At 41.6% G+C, this 19,030-nt stretch overlaps 1 protein-coding gene across 1 annotated transcript in view; it reads right to left on the bottom strand.

Annotated features, from left to right (window-relative positions):
- Positions 1 to 7,528: 7,528 nt before the first annotated feature.
- The window catches only part of LOC109904145 (leucine-rich repeat and immunoglobulin-like domain-containing nogo receptor-interacting protein 2), a 29,230-nt gene continuing 17,728 nt past the window's right edge, over positions 7,529 to 19,030 (bottom strand). The window contains exon 2 of the mRNA XM_020501324.2: positions 7,529 to 10,831. Coding sequence (XP_020356913.1) covers positions 8,925 to 10,760 — 1,836 coding nt within the window. The 5' untranslated portion in view covers positions 10,761 to 10,831 and the 3' untranslated portion in view covers positions 7,529 to 8,924. The remainder of the gene's footprint in view (positions 10,832 to 19,030) is intronic.

The following is a 19,030-nucleotide window of genomic DNA, read 5'->3' as shown; positions in this document are numbered from 1 at the left end:
TGGCCACCGGACTATTACATTAACCCTACCCCCTCCATTTGTTTTGTACACTGCTGCTACTCGCTGTTTATTATCTATTGATAGTCACTTCACCCTTACCTAGATGTACAAATTATCTCAACTAACCTGTACACTGCACACTGACTCAGTACCCCCTGTATATATCCTCATTATTTATTATTATTTATTTTTTTAACCTTTATTTTACTAGGCAAGTCAGTTAAGAACAAATTCTTATTTTCAATGACAGCCTAGGAACAGTGGGTTAACTGCCTGTTCAGGGGCAGAACAACAGATTTGTACCTTGTCAGCTCAGGGATTCAAACTTGCAACCTTTCGGTTACTAGTCCAACACTCTAACCACTAGGCTAACCTGCCTAGTGTGTTACTTTTTATTAAAAAAAATGTTACTTAAATATTTTCTTAAGACTCCTGAACATCTAATCAAATGGCTACCCAGACTATTTGCATTGCTCCCCCCCCCCCCCCCCCCCCCTCTTTTACACTACTGCTACTCTGTTTATTATCTATGCATAGTCACTTTAATAACTCTACCTACATGTACATATCACATCAATTACTTCGACTAACCGGTGCCCCCGCATATTGACTCTGTACCAGTACCCCCTGTATATAGCCTCGCTATTGTTATTTGACTGCTGCTCTTTAATTCTTTGTTACTTTTACTTTATTTTTTTGTTGGTATTTTTCTTGAAACAGCATTGTTGATTAAGGGCTTGTAAGTAAGCATTTCACTGTAAGGTCTACACCTGTTGTATTTGGGGCATATGACCAATAAAATTTGATTTGATACTTTTGACTCGACTTGCACCTGATATGAAAATAATCACTGCATAGATGAGGTAAAGGAGTTGGCGCACATTAAACATATCTGATCAAACAAAGTGGATATCTGTCAAATCCATCATGATTTATGTATTATGACATGCTCACAATGTGGTTGCTTAAGTCCAATTTTGATATATTTGGTTGTTTTTGCTGCATAACATGTAGAAGTGGCCCCTTTTAAGGTTTAGAACTGACTGCTTAAATGCTAACTCCCGTTCATATAAGCTAGTTAGCATAGCTAGCATACATACATCGGTGGTGCTAGTCAGTCATTTTTAACTGTACTAATGCAGTTGATTGGTAATGATGACATAAACACATATTACGGTTGACATCCATGCAAGCATTATACTCAGATTTTTACCTCAGCATAGTGTGAAATACACGTATAAACAATGGCCTAAATGGAGGTTAATTTTGCTGTGGGACAATGAGGAGACTTGGGATCTTTCCCCACGAACCTTTCCCATGGCAATTCCATTTTATTGTTGTATGTTTTTATTTAACCTTTATTTAACAAAGCAAGTCAGTTAAGAACTAATTCTTATTTACAATGACGGCCTACACCGGCCAAACCCTAACCACGACAACGCTGGGCCAATTGTGCGCTGCCCTATGGGACTCCCGATCATGGCCGGTTGGGACACAGCCCGGAATCGAAACCAGGGTCTGTAGTGACACCTCTAGCACTGTGATGCAGTGCCTTAGACTGCTGTGCCTCTCGGGAGCCCCATTGTTTTGGTCTTGGCTGAGTTTTATTGACCTCTACTGCATCTATGAGCAGCAGGAATTAGGGTTGCATTGAGTGAGGCAGCGATGAGTTTGTTTTGAACAAAGGTCATTTAATTATGCCTCCAGCCAGGGCCATTTAAAATTACATTATAAATCCCTTTTAACAATGTAGGATAATCTTACCCTCCCCAATCCATTAGGGGTGGAAATGTGCAACTGACATTGTATTACTGAGTGTCTAGGGGAACAATTCATCCACTCCTCTGCCCATGCCCTCTTTACCACCCTCTTTCTCGTAAAACTAACTACACTGGACTGTAGACCATCAACACTTTCACTTCAAATGATTGTGATTGGATTAGTTAAAACAATCTCATGGTATCCTTGATTATGTCGCAAGTTGACAGATGAAAGTCTAAAATGAGGCAGGCTGCACAAATCACATCAACACTTTTTCCTTTAAGTGATGATAGGCAACTTTGCTCAGACTTTTCAAGAGGGCTCAACTGCCACATTTCAAAGGAGGAACTGTGGGTCGTAGGCACAATTATAACCCAGAGCCCTTCTCATTATGATTCCAAATGAGGCACGCACAAGTATTTCTGTAGTGGTTGGAAAAAGAGAACTTCAAAAGAGTCCCGTCTCAGCTGAACTGAATCCCTTTTCGACAGCTGCACTTCGACGCCATACTGGAAAAACAAACAAGCCAATAAACTGGATTTTAGATAAGACTATCAGAGAAACAAAGATCAGTGACACACAGCAGGCCATCTCTCAGGCATCATCTTGGGTTAGAGTATTTGAAAGACCAATAACAACACCCATGAATAGACGGGTGATGAGTGGATGGCATTTATTCTGTGTTTCTCAATGTCTCAATGTATTTAATATTGGAAAATGTACTTCTTCCGCTACCAATGTACAGTCAAGCACTCACATAGGCGATGCATAGCAGCCATTACAGTATGTACCAGTATGTCGGGTATCACAGGGGAGAGATGAACTGCGAATTCTGTCAATTTTAAGTGCAGGATAATTGGAAGAGTGCATTTTAGGTACATGATAATTGAATGGCCATTGAAGCACTGAACGTGGGGCTAGATTGGGAATCATGTTGAGGGTTAACAGTAACACCACTATTCCTGCAATACATGTCATGGGATCTTTATAATGAGGGCTTGAGTTTGGTCGCTCCTGAACGACAGAATATTTCACAGGGCCGTGTCTCCATCACTAGCCTGGGCCGCTGATCCCAGCATCTGTCTGATTTAGCCAGGGGGTCTCCCATTCAAGCACCAACTAGGCCCAGCCCTGCTTTAGCTTCAGCTGTGGGATGCATGGACATGAGTGGAATGGTTGTATTCAATGAAAACCTCATCCCACACAGATAAACAATTTAAATGCTAATATTTGTCTTTGACTTGAGGTAATATTAGGAGTTTAAAGGTAAAACCTTCCATTGCTGATAACTGGTGCCTTATCTCCTCTTGCATACTTTTTAATTTAGTCAGTAATTGTGTTTCGACCTAAAGGCCATAAGCATTACTTCTCGCTAATTAGCCTTCATGACACCTTTTAAGTGCCTCTATGACCTCTCCATCAGCTAAAGGGCTTGACATCGACCTCACTGCCTGGACTGACAAGCAACCACTTACCAAAATAAAGGTCTAGCTGTTTTGTTTCTTCAACCTATCCTCAAAGTTATTGGCCCTCTTATTGCAACCAAAATATACTTATTTCATAAAACTGAACACATCTGTGTTTTAGCAAGAGGAATCATGTAAAGAAAAGGCTATACCAGCTCAAACAAACATCAATAGATCAATGGGCCTATTTAAAGCATACTTTCAAGATAGATCTAAGGAGAATTAAAGCTTTAATTAATCAGAACCTTGTATTGTGATTTTCTTCCTCTATGATTTAATATCTGCAGTAGGAGAAGGGGTCAGAAAGTCACACTCGCTAATTAATCATTCATACATTAAAACTTGGAGACGAACTGCAGCACAGCTTTAAATGATTTCATAATACATTGATATTAATTTCATAATTATGTTAATTTCGTACTCATCTCCAGTCTCTCTCTCGCCCTTTGTCCTTTTAAGTAAGATATATCCTAGTGTTCTAAAAGCTGTCACACTGTGATGCGTATCTAAATATGCACCCATTGTTCAGTTGCCTATAGGGTTATGTTATCACACAGCCAGGGCATGTTCGTATCCAAGCCCAGAGGACATCCCTAATGTGATTGTAGTCCTCTGCAATCGAGCACAAATCACATCCCTAGCCTCAGGCGCTCTCTCTCTCTCTCTCTCTCTCTCTCTCTCTCTCTCTCTCTCTCTCTATATATATATATATATATATATATATGTGTGTGTGTGTGTGTGTGTGTGTGTGTGCGTGTGTGTGTAATGCTCAGGGGGGTCCTATACTCTTGGAGACCAAAGTAATTAGTGAGGGGGAATCATCCTGATTTTAATATTCTTAAGGAGTAAGAACCAGGGCTTGATATGACATCATAGTGGACTCTCCCTCCAATGCTTTCCTTGTGTGTAAATCCACATTCTGATAAACAACATCAATGTATGATGCGATGCTCTTCGATCCTTTTATTGTTCTCATCTTTCACAGTATGCATCTTACTGACACTTGCCACAAGCCTTGTTTTAATGGGGAATTGCACAGGGAAGCAGTGAGGTTTGTGATCTAGACCCTTTGTGGGGTTAAGCAGGAAGCTCAAGCTAATGGCGTGCTTGGGGTCTCATTCTAAGTAGAGCTGAGGACGTAATTCTGCCAGGCTGCATGCTATTAAACCAGTTGAATGATAGGACATATAAAAGATTTCTGCCTAAATAGACATAACCAAACATAATTATTTTTTATGATTTCTTTCCTATTCAACAAAAGTGGGACAATAGCTAGGTCTTGAAATGACTGAAATACTTTCTAAATACAATACAAGTCAAAAGCTTGGACACACCTAATCATTCAAGGGTTTTTCTTTATTTTATACTATTTTTACTAATAATAGTGAAGACATCAAAACTATGAAAAAACACATATGGAATCATGTAGTAACCAACAAAGTGTTAACAAATCAAAATATATTTTATATTTGAGATTCTTCAAAGTAGCCACCCTTTGCCTTGATGACAGCTTTGCACACTCTTGGCATTCTCTCAACCAGCTTCACATGGAATGCTTTTCCAACAGTTCACACATATGCTGAGCACTTGTTGAATCCTTTTCCTTCACTGCGGTCAAACACATCCCAAACCATCTCAATTCGGTTGAGGTTGGGTGATTGTGTAGGCCAAGTCATCTGATGCAGCATTCCATTACTCTCTATGGTCAAAAAGCCCTTACACAGCCTGGAGGTGTGTTTTGGGGTCATTGTCTTGTTGAGAAACAAATGATAGTCCCACTAAGTGCAAACCAGATGGGATGGCGTATTGCTGCAGAATGCTGTGGTAGCCAAGTGTACCTTGAATTCTAAATAAATCACAGATTGTGTCACCAGCAAAGCACCCCCACACCGCCTCCTCCATGCTTCACGGTGGGAACCACATATGCAGAGATAATCCATTCACCTACTCGGTTGGAACCAAAAATCTCACATTTGGACTCATCAGACCAAAGGACAGATTTCCACCAGTCTAATGTTCATTGCTCATGTTTCTTGGCCCAAGCAAGTCTCGTCCTCTTATTGGTGTCCTTTAGTAGTGGTTTCTTTGCAGAAATTCGACCCTGAAGGCCTGATTTACACAGTCTCCTCTGACCAGTTAATGTTGATGTGTCTGTTCCTTAAACTCTGTGAAGCATTTATTTGGGCTGCAATTTCTGTGGCTGGTACTTATCCTGAACTTATCCTCTGCAAAGGAGGTAACTCTGGGTCTTCCTTTCCTGTGGCCGTCCTCATGAGAGCCAGTTTCATCATAGCACTTGATGGTTTTTGCGACTGCACTTGAAGAAACTTTCAAAGTTCTTGGAAATTTCCAGATTGACTTACCTTCATGTCTTAAAATAATGATGGACTGTCATTTCTCTTTGCTTATTGGAGCTGTTCTTGCCATAATATGGACTTGGTCTTTTTCCAAGTAGGACTATCTTCTGTATACCACCCCTACCTTGTTAAAGCACAACTGATTGGCTCAAACACATTAAGAAGGAAAGAAATTCCACAAATTAACTTTTAACAAGGCATACCTGTTAATTGAAATTCATTCCAGGTGACTACCTCATGAAGCTGGTTGAGAGAATGCCAAGAGTGTGCAAAGCTGTCATCAAGCAAAGGGTGGCTACTTTGAAGAATCTAAAATCAACACGTTTTTGGTTACTACATGTATTATTTCGTAGTTTTGATGTCTTCACTATTATTCTTCAATGTAGAAAATAGTAAAAAATAAAGAAAAACTCTTAAATGAGTAGGTGTGTCCAAACTTTTAACAAGTACTGTATAGTAACAATGAAATTATAAAACACTTACTGTAAGATTTCAGATTTCTTACAACTGTAAATAAATAAATACATAGTGACAGTATTGCCAATATTGGCACTATTTGAGGGGCACAGAGACACCATTCAAATGTGTGCAGACTCATTACAACTTCAGCTTTAAGGACTAAGTGATTTCTTCCGTCTATGATCAAGAGAAAGTGTTATTGTTTCCATTCTATTAAATCTATTTTTTTATTTTTTTTCATGTTGAGAGCTCTAAACCCGGTTGAGAATATCACAGTGGCTGGATCCGCTAGACTGTTCACCGTTCATATACTGTCTCACAGGCTGGCCTCACTCAGTCTTTACTAGTTATCACAGCCATCAACCCCGCAAATTTCTACAATGTATCTTCTTAAAATGCCTACCCCAAACCTTAATTTAAGTCCAAAAAGCAACAAAAACAAAAATCATGAATTGATTGAATCACTCCCTATGCAAATGTAGGCTGTGAAACCTGACACTTTCCATACAGCTCCAGTAGGAGAGTGAGAGGGAAGGCACAGGACCCTATGGCATTCACAGTGCGCTTTTGTACACACAAATGTCAATCAGAACCGGTCCAAAAATGCTCAAAATCTAAGAGGTTTAATAACAGCATGGATGCCATTCGTGTTGTAGGTGATATTATTTGGTCTGTCTCTTTTTAAAAAAGCTTTAAGAAGTGGTTTTGAATGTTTCCCTGCATTATTTTCCATAAAATTTCACTGCAGGCACAATATGCTCGCTATAATCCATGTAGACACCAAGTTTAATCATAGGCATAAAATAAAGCTAATAACAATGTTTCCTCCCCAGATAGCAAAGCACGCTTAGCACCAATCATTAAAGCACTGATTACCAAATCCTCTTCATCTAGAGAAATGGCCTACGGAAATTAGAGTAATATTATCCATGTGGTATTTCTTTCTCCCCATTGTTTACTGGAGCCCTCTTTCATTCCCAAGTTGTGGAGAAACCACTGTAACAAAAGTGATAAAAGCCCATCGGTGGGACTTTGATCTTGTCTTCTTGAATATTCCCTGTGCCGACTCCAAAGATAGAACTACTTTTAGCCATTAACGTGATAGCATCAAGTGCACCCTTCACAGATCTCTGTAAAGAGAAGGGTGCTGAATGAAGACATCAGGAGCAGCTACATTTATCAGATTTTCAGGAGAGATTCAGGCTCGTCGGGTATAGTAGGTGTGGTTTAAGAAGTGTTGAATTAAACATCTGGTGGGAAATGAAAATATTCCCATTTGTCACCTTTCCTTGGCCTGCGTCATAGGCTACAACCAATCTATATCCTTGCTACAACACACCATGTTGGTTTCTAGTTCACATTTCTCTAAGGAGTCTGCACATCTGTGGTTTGCTATTACAAATGTTTGAGACATCAAGTAAAATTGTAAAAATGTAAGTAAAAAGTACTGATATGACATTGGAAATGACAAAATTACCACATAAAGCCTTATGATTACGATTTATTTCCGTTTGAAAATATACCCTTAAATTTATCATATGAAAACATTTATACAACCTTTAACATTGTATCACACATGTTGACACGCACATCCCTGCATTTACAAAGATTTGCCCTTAATACATCCTTTAATATATATATATATATATATATATATTTATTTTTTTGACAGTTAAAACATATCAACAAAAACACCACAACCTTCAAATGTCATCAATTAAATACCCAGAAACCCCTTTTAGCCCATGGGAGGCCTCAGGACATGCCAGCTTGAAGCATTGGGATAAAGAAATTAAGAGGGGATACAATACAACCCATAACTCAACGGGGCTGAGATTTGTCCTGTTCCAAGGGGGACATTGGTCAGTAAATCTTTGCCATTGTGTCTAGTCTTGTCACTGACCGTTTTTTTATGTTACATCAGGGGAATTTGCTGACAGGAAAATCTGCCATTGATTTACAAGGTAATAAAAGGGGATTTAACATACAAATGTTATCACCTGTGGTCTTTTTCCAAGCAATAACCAACATTTTCAGCTGCTACTATTTCTTCAGCAAGACGTTGTCTTGTGTTTTTCTAGTGATTTGAGCTGAAATCCCACTTAAAGTTGTAAATATCGTGTGTATAAATGTTCCTTGAGTTGAAGGTTGATTTGCTAAAATCCCTCTATGCCTATCTTGAGGTGGTACAAAGGGAAACAATGACCTAGTTGAAAATATATGCAACAGGTCTCCTGGATAATGTTTGGAGGGATTTGCATGTGCATACAAACATACGTTATTTTACTGAACAGTGACAATACTGTTGTTACAATGAATTAACAAATACAAAGGCAGGTCTAACAACTTTGGACCCTATTATCCTTGATGATTACCCTGTCACACAACAAAGGCAGTACACATACACGCACGCGCACACACACTCACACCTGCAGCTCAGATGGTTATTAGACACAATTTACTCCAGACATGGCAGAACAATGATAGCTCCACTGTCATCTCAACTTCTCCCGTCGCTCCAAGAGACTTCCTTTCTCACCTTGGTGTCACGCGAGTCTACAACATCATTAGTCATTACATCACCATCTAGCACATGCCAAGCGGTGTATCACTGCATCACTGTCATATCGATATGTGAATTATATAGTATTATATCCAGTGTATTGTATGATTACATCATTTAATATAAACACGTCCACAGTATCATTGATAACTTTTCTATCAACATGTCCACTGAATCACTAGATCATCTTCATATCAACACCACTACATCGGTACATCACTTCCATTTTCACGACTCCACTGTATCAAAGAAATATTTGCAAATGAGATGCACTGTATTTTGTTTGTTACTATCATATGAGTTGGTCCGTTTGTTAAATTAAATCATTTTCATGTTGACTCGTCTGGGCCCGCTTGTCTCAGTTGCCTCAGCTGCTGTCCCGTTCGATTTGCGGGGAACGTACTCCATGTCAAAGTTGCTCTTGTGCCTTCCCTTCCCACGACTCCATGCAAACAGGAGCAGGAAACAGAAAATGACCACGCCCAGGAAGGACAGGCAGCCCATTGCTGTGGAGATGATGATGGTCTTCAGGTCTATGGGGTTTGTCATATTGTACAGGACGGTCCCGTTGGCCCAGGTCCCGTTGGAGTCTGCCAGGAGTCCAATCTTGTTGGCGTAGAGCGATGTGTCGCTGATGCCCAGGCTCTTCACCGCCAGCGAGGCCGACAGGCTGGCGTTGCCCGCCGCATTGCTGGCCACACACAGGTACACGCCACTATCGTGCAGCTCTGCAGCCTTGATCTCCAGGGTGCCGTCGGTATGGACCGTCACTCTACCGGTGCTTTTCACTGTGACATACTGTCTGTGTGGCGTCACCCAGGCCATGGAGGGCCGAGGAGCCCCGTCTGCAATGCAGTTGAGCCGAACAGGCTTCCCCTCATCTGCCAGCAGCAGCTGGGTGGTGTTGGGCCCAATCCGGGGCTTGGTGCAGATCACGTACCGTGTCACCAGTGGCTCCTTTAGGTCCAGCAGGGGTTTCCCACGGAGGCGCTCAGGGGCACTGCACTCGGGCTGGGGGTCAGGGAGCTGCAGAAAGGGTGGCTTCCGGCCACTCAGCAGCCATAGGAGCCGGCAGTCGCACACCAGTGGGTTCCCCCCCATGAGCAGCGTCTGCAGGCTGTCAGGGGACTTGAACACAGCTCGCTCCACTGAGTCCAGCTGGTTGTGGGACACGTCCAACATATGAAGTGCTGGGAGGCCCAGGAAGGCCAGGGGTTCAATGTAAACCAGTTGAGCTCCTCGCAGGTGCAACTCCTGCAGTCGCGGAAGCTGGTCTAGCACCCCTTGCTGGATGTGCTGGATGTGGCAGAAGGACAGGTTGAGGTGCGTGAGGTAGGGCAGGTTGCGTAGAGCATGGCCGGGGAAGGAAGACAAGTTGGTATTGGTGACAGAGAGCGTGGTGAGGTTGAGGCTGTGTAGTGACAGAGCGGGTAAGACTTCCAACCAGGGCCAGTAGTCGATCTCCAGGTGGCGAAGACGGGGAAGTCTCTTGAAGGAATAGGGCTTCAGTGTGCTGATGCCCAAGTGGCGCAGGTGGAGCTCCACCAGGCTGTGCAGGTGACCCAGGGCGTCGGTGGGCACCACAGTCAGGTTGCAGCGCTCCAGGGTGAGGCTCTGTAGGCCCAGCAGGCCCGTGAAGGCCCTCTGGGAGATGAACACCAGCTCATTGTCGCCTACCTCAAGGGACATCAGCCTCCGAAGGTCCTGGAAGCCATGGTCCAGCAGCACCACCAGCCTGTTGTGGCTGAGGTCCAGACTTGTGAGGTTGGCCAGGCCGGAGAGTACGCCGGCAGGGACCAGCTGGAGGAGGTTGCTGTGGAAGTTCAGCGAGCGCAGGGAGAGCTGGAATTTGAAGGAGCCCGGTTCGACCACGCCAATCAGGTTATCGCTGAGGTCCAGATTCTCCAGTTGTAGGAAGGAGGAGAAGTTGTCTGGGGTGATGCTCCGCAGCTTGTTCTTGCTCAGGTCCAGAAGCCGGGTCTCGATGGGGATGCCCTCAGGGATGGTGGGCAGGCGCTTGCGATGGCAGCTGACTGACTTGGTCTGGGCGGAGCAATCGCAGCGGGCAGGGCAGCCCATGGCGCAGCTAGCCAGCAGTAGCAGCAGAGCCCCACCCAGAAGAGGGTGGCAGTGGTACAGGGCGGAGCGCCGCATAACTTTTACCCACGCTGCCCTCTGTTACGACACAGCTTCGTATCCATGCAGACCACCATCACTGTATAGCCCTGCAACACAAAAACACACACAGGGAGGAGTGCATTAGAATACCTAACATGAATTATCCTGCAAAATAGCACTGTTAGTTATACAAAGCTTTACTGCCAACAAAGCTTTACCCTGATGCTATCTTTCCCCCACCATGCATCACTCTGTTTTCCATTTCTTGCTCTCTCTCCGTCCTTTCTCACCCTTTCTTTCCCATCACACTATCCACACTTTTCTTCTTTTATCAGCAGTATTTTTTTCTGCCAAAAGGAATTAAACTTAAATTTAAATCAAATCAAACTTAATTTAAAGTGCATTAAAACACCAATACACTTTACGGAAAATGGGCAATAACATTGAGCTGCACCAGCTGTCAGAGCAGCTCACAGATTACTGCACCTGTACATAGCCCATCTATAATTTAGCCCAAACAACTACCTCTTTCCCTACTGTATATATTTTATTTATTTATTTTGCTCCTTTGCACCCCATTATTTTTATTTCTACTTAGCACATTATTCCACTGCAAATCTACCATTCCAGTGTTTTACTTGCTATATTGTATTTACTTTGCCACCATGGCCTTTTTTTTTTTATCTCACCTCATTTGCTTACATCGTATATAGACTTGTTTCTACTGTATTATTGACTGTATGTTTGTTTTACTCCATGTGTAACTCTGTGTTGCTGTATGTGTCAAACTGCTTTGCTTTATCTTGGCCAGGTCGCAATTGTAAATGAGAACTTGTTCTCAACTTGCCTACCTGGTTAAATAAAGGTGAAATAAAAAAATTAATAAAAAAGTGGGACAGCTGATGCAAAATGTAAATACTAATCAATGTGTAAGCAAAAGGTTGAAGGGTATCTAGTGTGTTAAAAAAACAAGGAGCAAGTTGTTCTAAGGCTTGTGGCCTAGATTGACCCTGGTCACATCATAAAGACTAGGCAGAAACCCTATTGAATGCAAGGAGGTGGGTGACGGGAGTTGACCCAGGGGCAATTCTGTTCCCCCAGGAGCCGCACTTTTAAATAGAGAAGGATGGGAAAACCCCTCCTATAGACAACAGGTTGTTGGAATAGCAGATGGTCTGAGACTTTTACCTGAATGCATCTGTTTTGTATTCTGTTAACCTTGCCTATTATGGATCATACTCTGGCTATTCTGTCCTGTTATACATTTTTTAAAGAATAAAGCATAGGCTATATAGCAAAACACTGTAACGCAGTTTAGGATTGGTAGCAGCACACATTGTCAAATCATTGCAAACAAGCACAAAACACTGCAGAGGTGAGCAATTGGTAAGCATAAATACAGATATATGTGTATATGCTGCTGCTGAGGTGAGTAACAATTTTATTTAACTAGGCAAGAAGAACAAATTCTTATTTTCAATGACGGCCTAGGAACAGTGGGTTAACTGCCTGTTCAGGGGCAGAACGACAGATTTGTACCTTGTCAGCTCGGGGATTTGAACTTGCAACCTTCCAGTTACTAGTCCAACGCTCTAACCACTAGAATACCCTGCCGCCCAATCACTAAATAGATGGGCCGAGTACATACATACATACGTCATACACACAGCACTCACCCCACTCCCCGACTCTGAACAGCTGCACTCTGGTGTCTTCCCTTCCATCCTTCTCCCTTTCCCACACTATATATCTGCTGCTGCTTCTCTACTGTTCTCTCATCTTCTGGTCCTAATTTTTCACACCCCTTCCTCCCTCCTTTTTTCTCTTTCTCTCTCTCGTCGTCATTGCTCGTCGTCATTGCCTGGGAGAAGCCCCATACTCTCCATTTTCCATTCCCCGCAGGCTGTGTTTTATCGATCGTGACACAGATCAGATGCCAGGAATGTATCCTTTTAACAAAGAGCAGGCTGTTGCCATAGCAACCACAAACCCTCCCTCCCATCCCCTCTTTGTAGTCTGCCAATCAAATTAACGAAAAAGAATAAAGGAAAAAACATGATTTGAATATATTTAAAATAGTTGCTTCATTAACTTGCAAGCATCAAGTTTACAGTCTCTCAACTGTCAGCCTGCCTGGCTATTTGTCGAGCTGTCTGATTGCCTATCCCTCTGCTGGTCTCTGGGTATCTATCTACCTTTCTTCAAGTCTGTCTGTCTCTCTTGAGACTGTGTATGTGTGTGTGTGTATGTCTGTGTGCCAATTAGTATTTCCGACAATCTGTCAGTGAGTCTAAGTCTGTCTCTGGATCTGTCCATCTACCTGTCTCTATCAGTCTATCAAGTTACCAGTCTATACATTTCACTGCTGGTGTATCTATTGGTCTGTACAGAAAGTCTTGTCAATTAGTCAGTCTTTCTAACAGGATGCCAGTGTGCTTGGTCTGGTCTGGCACATCCTGACTCCCTTGGAGCTGTGCCATACTTTTAGAGCCCTTTGGACCACCAGACTTGTTGGACAGTGGAAAACATACCTGAGAAGGCAGGGTAAGAAGAGAAGGGTAAGGAGTCATTCAGTAGGGCAGACACACAGGGTATAGAGCTTTTTGGGATTATGTTTAGAATTGGATTAGAGACGCAGTGAAACTGTAGAAAATGTGACAGGCGAATGAGAGCCTAGGGGAGAAGCCTGAGTCACGGTGGGAGAGAGAGAGGAGAGAGAGAGAGAGAGAGAAATGCAGACAAAGATAACAGGAAATATGTAAAGAAATGGAGGCAGAGCAAAGCCTGTGGTAGATTGGATGAAAGCTTAATTTGCTTGCTGAGTTCATTGGAGTTTTATAATGTGATTCATTCCAGCAACACAAGTGTAATGAATTTTATAGGAACCTGCAGATACTTCTAGATTCTGAATTATATTACACTATATATATGTATATATATCACACAAAGGTATGTGGACACCCCTTCAAATTGAGGGATTTAGCTATCATAGCCTAACCCGTTGCTGACAGGTGTATAACATCGAGCACACAGTCATGCTATCTCTATAGACAAACATTGGCAGTAGAATGGCCTTACTGAAGAGCTCAGTGACTTTCAACGTGGCACTGTGCCACCTTTCCAACAAGTCAGTTCATCAAATTTCTGCCCTGCTAGAGCTGCCCCGGTCAACTGTAAGGGCTGTTATTGTGAAGTTGAAACATCTAGGAGAAACAACGGCTCAACCGCGAAGTAGTAGGCCACACAAGCTAACAGAAGAGCACCCCGGAGTGTTGAAGTACGTAAAAATGATCTGTCCTCGGTTGCAACACTCACTAACGAGTTCCAAACTGACTCTGAAAGCAACGTCAGCACAATAACTGTTCATCGAGAGATTCATGAAATGGGTTTGAATCACGGTTTTTCATGGTTCGGGCTAGGCACCCTAGTTCCAGTGAAGGGAAATCTTAATGCTACAGCATACAATGACATTCTAGACTATTCTGTGCTTCCAACTTGGAGGTAACAGTTTGGGGAAGCATGACAATGCCCCAGTGCACAAAACAAGGTCCATGCAGAAATGGTTTGTCGAGATTGGTGTGGAAGAACTTGACTGGCCTGCACAGATCCCTGACCTCAACCCCATTGGACACATTTGGGATGAATTGGAACGCCAACTGCGAGCCAGGCCTAATCGCCATACATCAATGTCCGACCTCACTAATGCTCTTGGCTAAATGGAAGCAAGTCCCCACTGCAATGTTCCAACATCTAGTTGAAAGCCTTCCTAGAAGAGTAGTGGCTGTTATAGCAGCAAATAGGAGGCCGAATTTGGAATGAAATGTTCGACAAGCAGGTGTCCACGTATTTTTGTTCATGTAGATTATATGAGTGCACACTCACTGACGGTGTTATTGTACAGAGACAAATCATGCCCACTTACACTACCGGTCAAAAGTTTTTATCTTTACTTTGTACTTTTTTCTATTTTGTAGAATAATAGTGAAGACATCAAAACTATGAAATAACACATATGGAATCATGTAGTAACCAAAAAAAGTGTTAAACAAATCAAAATATATTTTATATTTGAGATTCTTCAAATAGCCACACTTTGCCTTGATGACAGCTTTGCACACGCTTGGCATTCTCTCAACCAGCTTCACCTGGAATGCTTTTCTAACAGTCTTGAAGGAGTTCCCACATATGCTGAGCACTTGTTGGCTGCTTTTCCTTCACTCTGCAGTCCAACTCATCCCAAACCATCTCAATTTGGTTGAGGTCGGGCCAGGTCATCTGATGCAGCACTCCACCACTCTCCTTATTGGTCAAATAGCCCTTACACAGCCTGTTGGGTCATTGTCCTGTTGAAAAACAAATGATAGTTCTACTAAGCGCAAACCAGATGGGATGGCGTATCGCTGCAGAATGCTGTGGTAGTCATGCTGGTTAAGTGTGCCTTGAATTCTAAATTAATCACAGACAGTGTCACCAGCAAAGCACCCCACACCATAACACCACCCCCTGCATGCTTTACGGTGGGAAATACACATGCGGAGATCATCCGTTCACCCACACCACATCTCACAAAGACACAGCAGCAGGAACCAAAAATCTCACATTTGGACTCCAGACAAAAGGACTAATTTCCACCATTCTAATGTCCATTGCTCGTGTTTCCTGGCCCAAGCAAGTCTCGTCTTCTTATTGGTGTCCTTTAGTAGTGGTTTCTTTGCAGCAATCGACCATGAAGGCCTGATTCACACAGTCTCCTCTGAACAGTTGATGTTGAGAAGTGTGTTACTGGAACTCTGTGAAGCATTTGTTTGGGCTGCAATTTCTGAGGCTGGTAACTCTAATGAACTTATCCTCTGCAGCAGAGGTTACTCTGGATCTTCCATTCCTGTGGTGGTCCTCATGAGAGCCAGTTTCATCATAGCGCTTGATGGTTTTTGCAACTGCACTTGAAGAAACTTTCTAAGTTTTTGAAATGTTCCGTATTGAATGATCTTCATGTCTTAAAGTAATGATGGACTGTCGTTTCTCTTTGCTTATTTGAGCTGATCTTGCCATAATATGGACTTGGTGTTTTACCAAATAGGGCTATCTTCTGTGTACCAACCCTACCTTGTCACAACACAACTGATTGGCTCAAAACACATTAAAGGAAACAAATTCCACAAATTAACTTTTAACAATGCACACCTGTTCATTTAAATGCATTCCGGGTGACTACCTCATGAAGCTGTTTGAGAGAATGCCAAGTGTGTGCAAAGCTGTCATCAAGGCAAAGGGTGGCTATTTGAAGAATCTCAGAATCTCAGTGTGCACTCATACAATCTACATTATCAAAAGTATTTGGACACCTGATTATCTCATTCCAAAATCATGGGCATTAATATGGAGTCGGCCTCCTATTTGCTGCCACAACAGCCTCGACTCTTCTGGGAAGGCTTTGGAACATTGCGGCGGGGACTTGCTTCCATTCAGCCAAGGGTGGCTATTTGAAGAATCTCAAATATAAAATATATTTTGATTTGTTTAACACTTTTTTTGGTTACTACATGATTCCATATGTGTTATTTATTTCATAGTTTTGATGTCTTCACTATTATTATACAATGTAGAAAATAGTAAAAATAATGAAAAATCTTGAATGAGTAGGTGTTCTAAAACTTTTGACCGGTAGTGTAGTTCAATTTTAAATTTTTGATCACAATTATTTGTTTCAATGTTCATACAAGCAGTATACGACATACTCTCAGAACTTCATCTCCATTTTCGAAGTCAACAATCAATTTCCACTCAATTCCAGATCAGTTATATGACCAGCCAATTAGTGTTGTTGTTTTTTCTTTTTCTGACACAAGTGCACAATGCATGATAGCACAGGGAGACCCAATTAGTTCATTAGAATGAATGTTCACCAGCCATGCTTAATTATTGATTTACAAGTAATTATTTTGGAGATTATTATTCATTTTATTGATGTGCCTGGGACTTGCTGGAGGGTATTTATTAGACCCATGTTCTGCCTTGCGTGTAGCTACAGTTCTGGCCTCAAAGATATGCAGCAATGTGGTATCATCAAACACAGTGGGGTGACTTCCTGCTTACAATAATACAATTTAAATCTGATAAGACTGGCACTGTTAGCTCTTCCCATGTTGGACATGCCTCAAGAGAGGGTGCAAATCTGGAGAAGCCAATAGCAACCATCTTGGCAGATTTGAAGTTTGTTATTGTTGCTCATCCCATTCAGTGGTGGAAAAAGTACCCAATTGTCATACTTGAGTAAAAGTAAAGATACCTTAATAGAAATTACTCAAGTAAAAGGGAAAGTCACCCAGTAAAATCCAACTTGAGTAAAAGTCTAAAAGTATTTGGCTTTAAATATACTTACGTATCAAAACTTAAAGTAAAAGTATAAATAATTTCAAATTCCTTATATTAAGCAAACTAGACAGCACCATTTTCTTGTTATGTTTATTTTACAGGGACACGCTCCAACACTAATTTACAAACAAAGCATGTGTTTAGTGAGTCCGCCAGATCAGAGGCAGTAGGGATGACCAGGATGTTCTCTTGATAAGTATGTGAATTGGACCATTTTCCTGTGCTGCTAAGCATTCAAAATGTAACGCGTACTTTTGGGTTTCAGGGAAAATGTATGGAGTAAAAGTACATAATGTTCTTTAGGAATGTAGTGAAATAAAAATATACATAGTTAAGTAAAGATACCCAAAAAAAATGACTTAATTAGTACTTTCAAGTATTTTTATTTAAGTACTTTAATCCACTGATCCCATGAATGATGTCATATCGCTAAGTCTATCTTTGACTCAGTAAAACTGAGGTCCAATATATAGCTCTAGTCTCAACTGTAGCTATGAACAGCTTTCTTATTTGGTTAACCCTGGCTTTTGCTATCATTTTTTTAAATAAAATGTATTTGCCTTAAACAATTATTGTGGCCATGTACTGCAGAGCACACAATATTTATACAACAGTACTGTCTCTTAATGTTAAGTTAAGCCCAATGGTTCCGTTTAGTTAATTTCCTACCATAATTGTGGCATGTATAATGAGATTATTGCACATGAGTGAGTTCACATGTATGCATTTTAGCACAGCGACGTGAGCACAACCCATAACATGTTCTGCATGATAACACACATTCGCCTGGCTGACTTGGAGTGAGACATCATTGGGTTAGACATAATAATTGCTCGACTTTTGGGGGAGGAGACAGGTTAAAGAAGGATTTTTAAGCCTTGAGACAATTGAAACATGGATTGTGTATATGTACAATTCATTGGGTGAATGGGCCAGACAAATGATTTAAATGCCTTTGAATGGGGTATGCTAGTGGGTGCCAGGCGCACCCGTTTGTGTCAAGAACTGCAACAATGCTGGGTTTTTCAAACTCAACAGTTTTCAGCGTGTATCAAGAATGGTCCACCACCCAAAGGACATCCAGCTAACATGACACAACTGTGGGAAGCATTGGAGTCAACATGGGGCAGCATCCCTGTGGAATGCAGTCGACACCTTGTAGAGTCCATGCTTGAAGAATCGAGGCAGTTCTAAGGGCAAAAGGGGGGGTCCTAATGTTTGGTATACTCAGTGTATATTCTGCAGAGACAATGCATAAAAAACCCTGACAAGCATAAAAAACCCTGACTTACACAGTTATAAATATAAGAATATATATATATATATATATATATACATATACATATATACACACAGACACAGACACACACACACAGTTGGTATATATATATAGTCGGAAGTTTATATACGCCTTAGCCAAATACATTTAAACTCAGTTTTTCACAATTCCTGACATTTAATCCTAGTAAAAATTCCCTGTCTTAGGTCAGGTAGGATCACCACTTTAATTTAAGAATGTGAAATGTCAGAATAAAAGTAGAGAGAATGATTTATTTCAGCTTTTATTTTTTCATCACATTCCCAGTGGGTTAGAAGTGTACATACAGTCAATTAGTATTTGATAGCATTGCCTTTAAATTGTTTAACTTGGGTCAAACGTTTCAGGTAACCTTCCACAAGCTTCCCACAATAAGTTGGGTGAATTTTGGCCCATTCCTCCTGACAGAGCTAGTGTAACTGAGTCAGGTTTGTAGGCCTCCTTGCTCGCACACACTTTTTCAGTTCTGCACACAAACTCTCCATGGGATTGAGGTCAGGGCTTTGTGATGGCCACTCCAATACCTTGACCTTGTTGTCCTTATGCCATTTTGCCACAACTGAAAACAACATATATATATATATATACACATATACACACTGCTCAAAAAAAT

Source organism: Oncorhynchus kisutch, linkage group LG14, assembly GCF_002021735.2.
Source record: "Oncorhynchus kisutch isolate 150728-3 linkage group LG14, Okis_V2, whole genome shotgun sequence".
Taxonomy (NCBI): Eukaryota; Metazoa; Chordata; class Actinopteri; order Salmoniformes; family Salmonidae; genus Oncorhynchus; species Oncorhynchus kisutch.
This window is presented reverse-complemented; position numbering and strand designations above follow the sequence as displayed.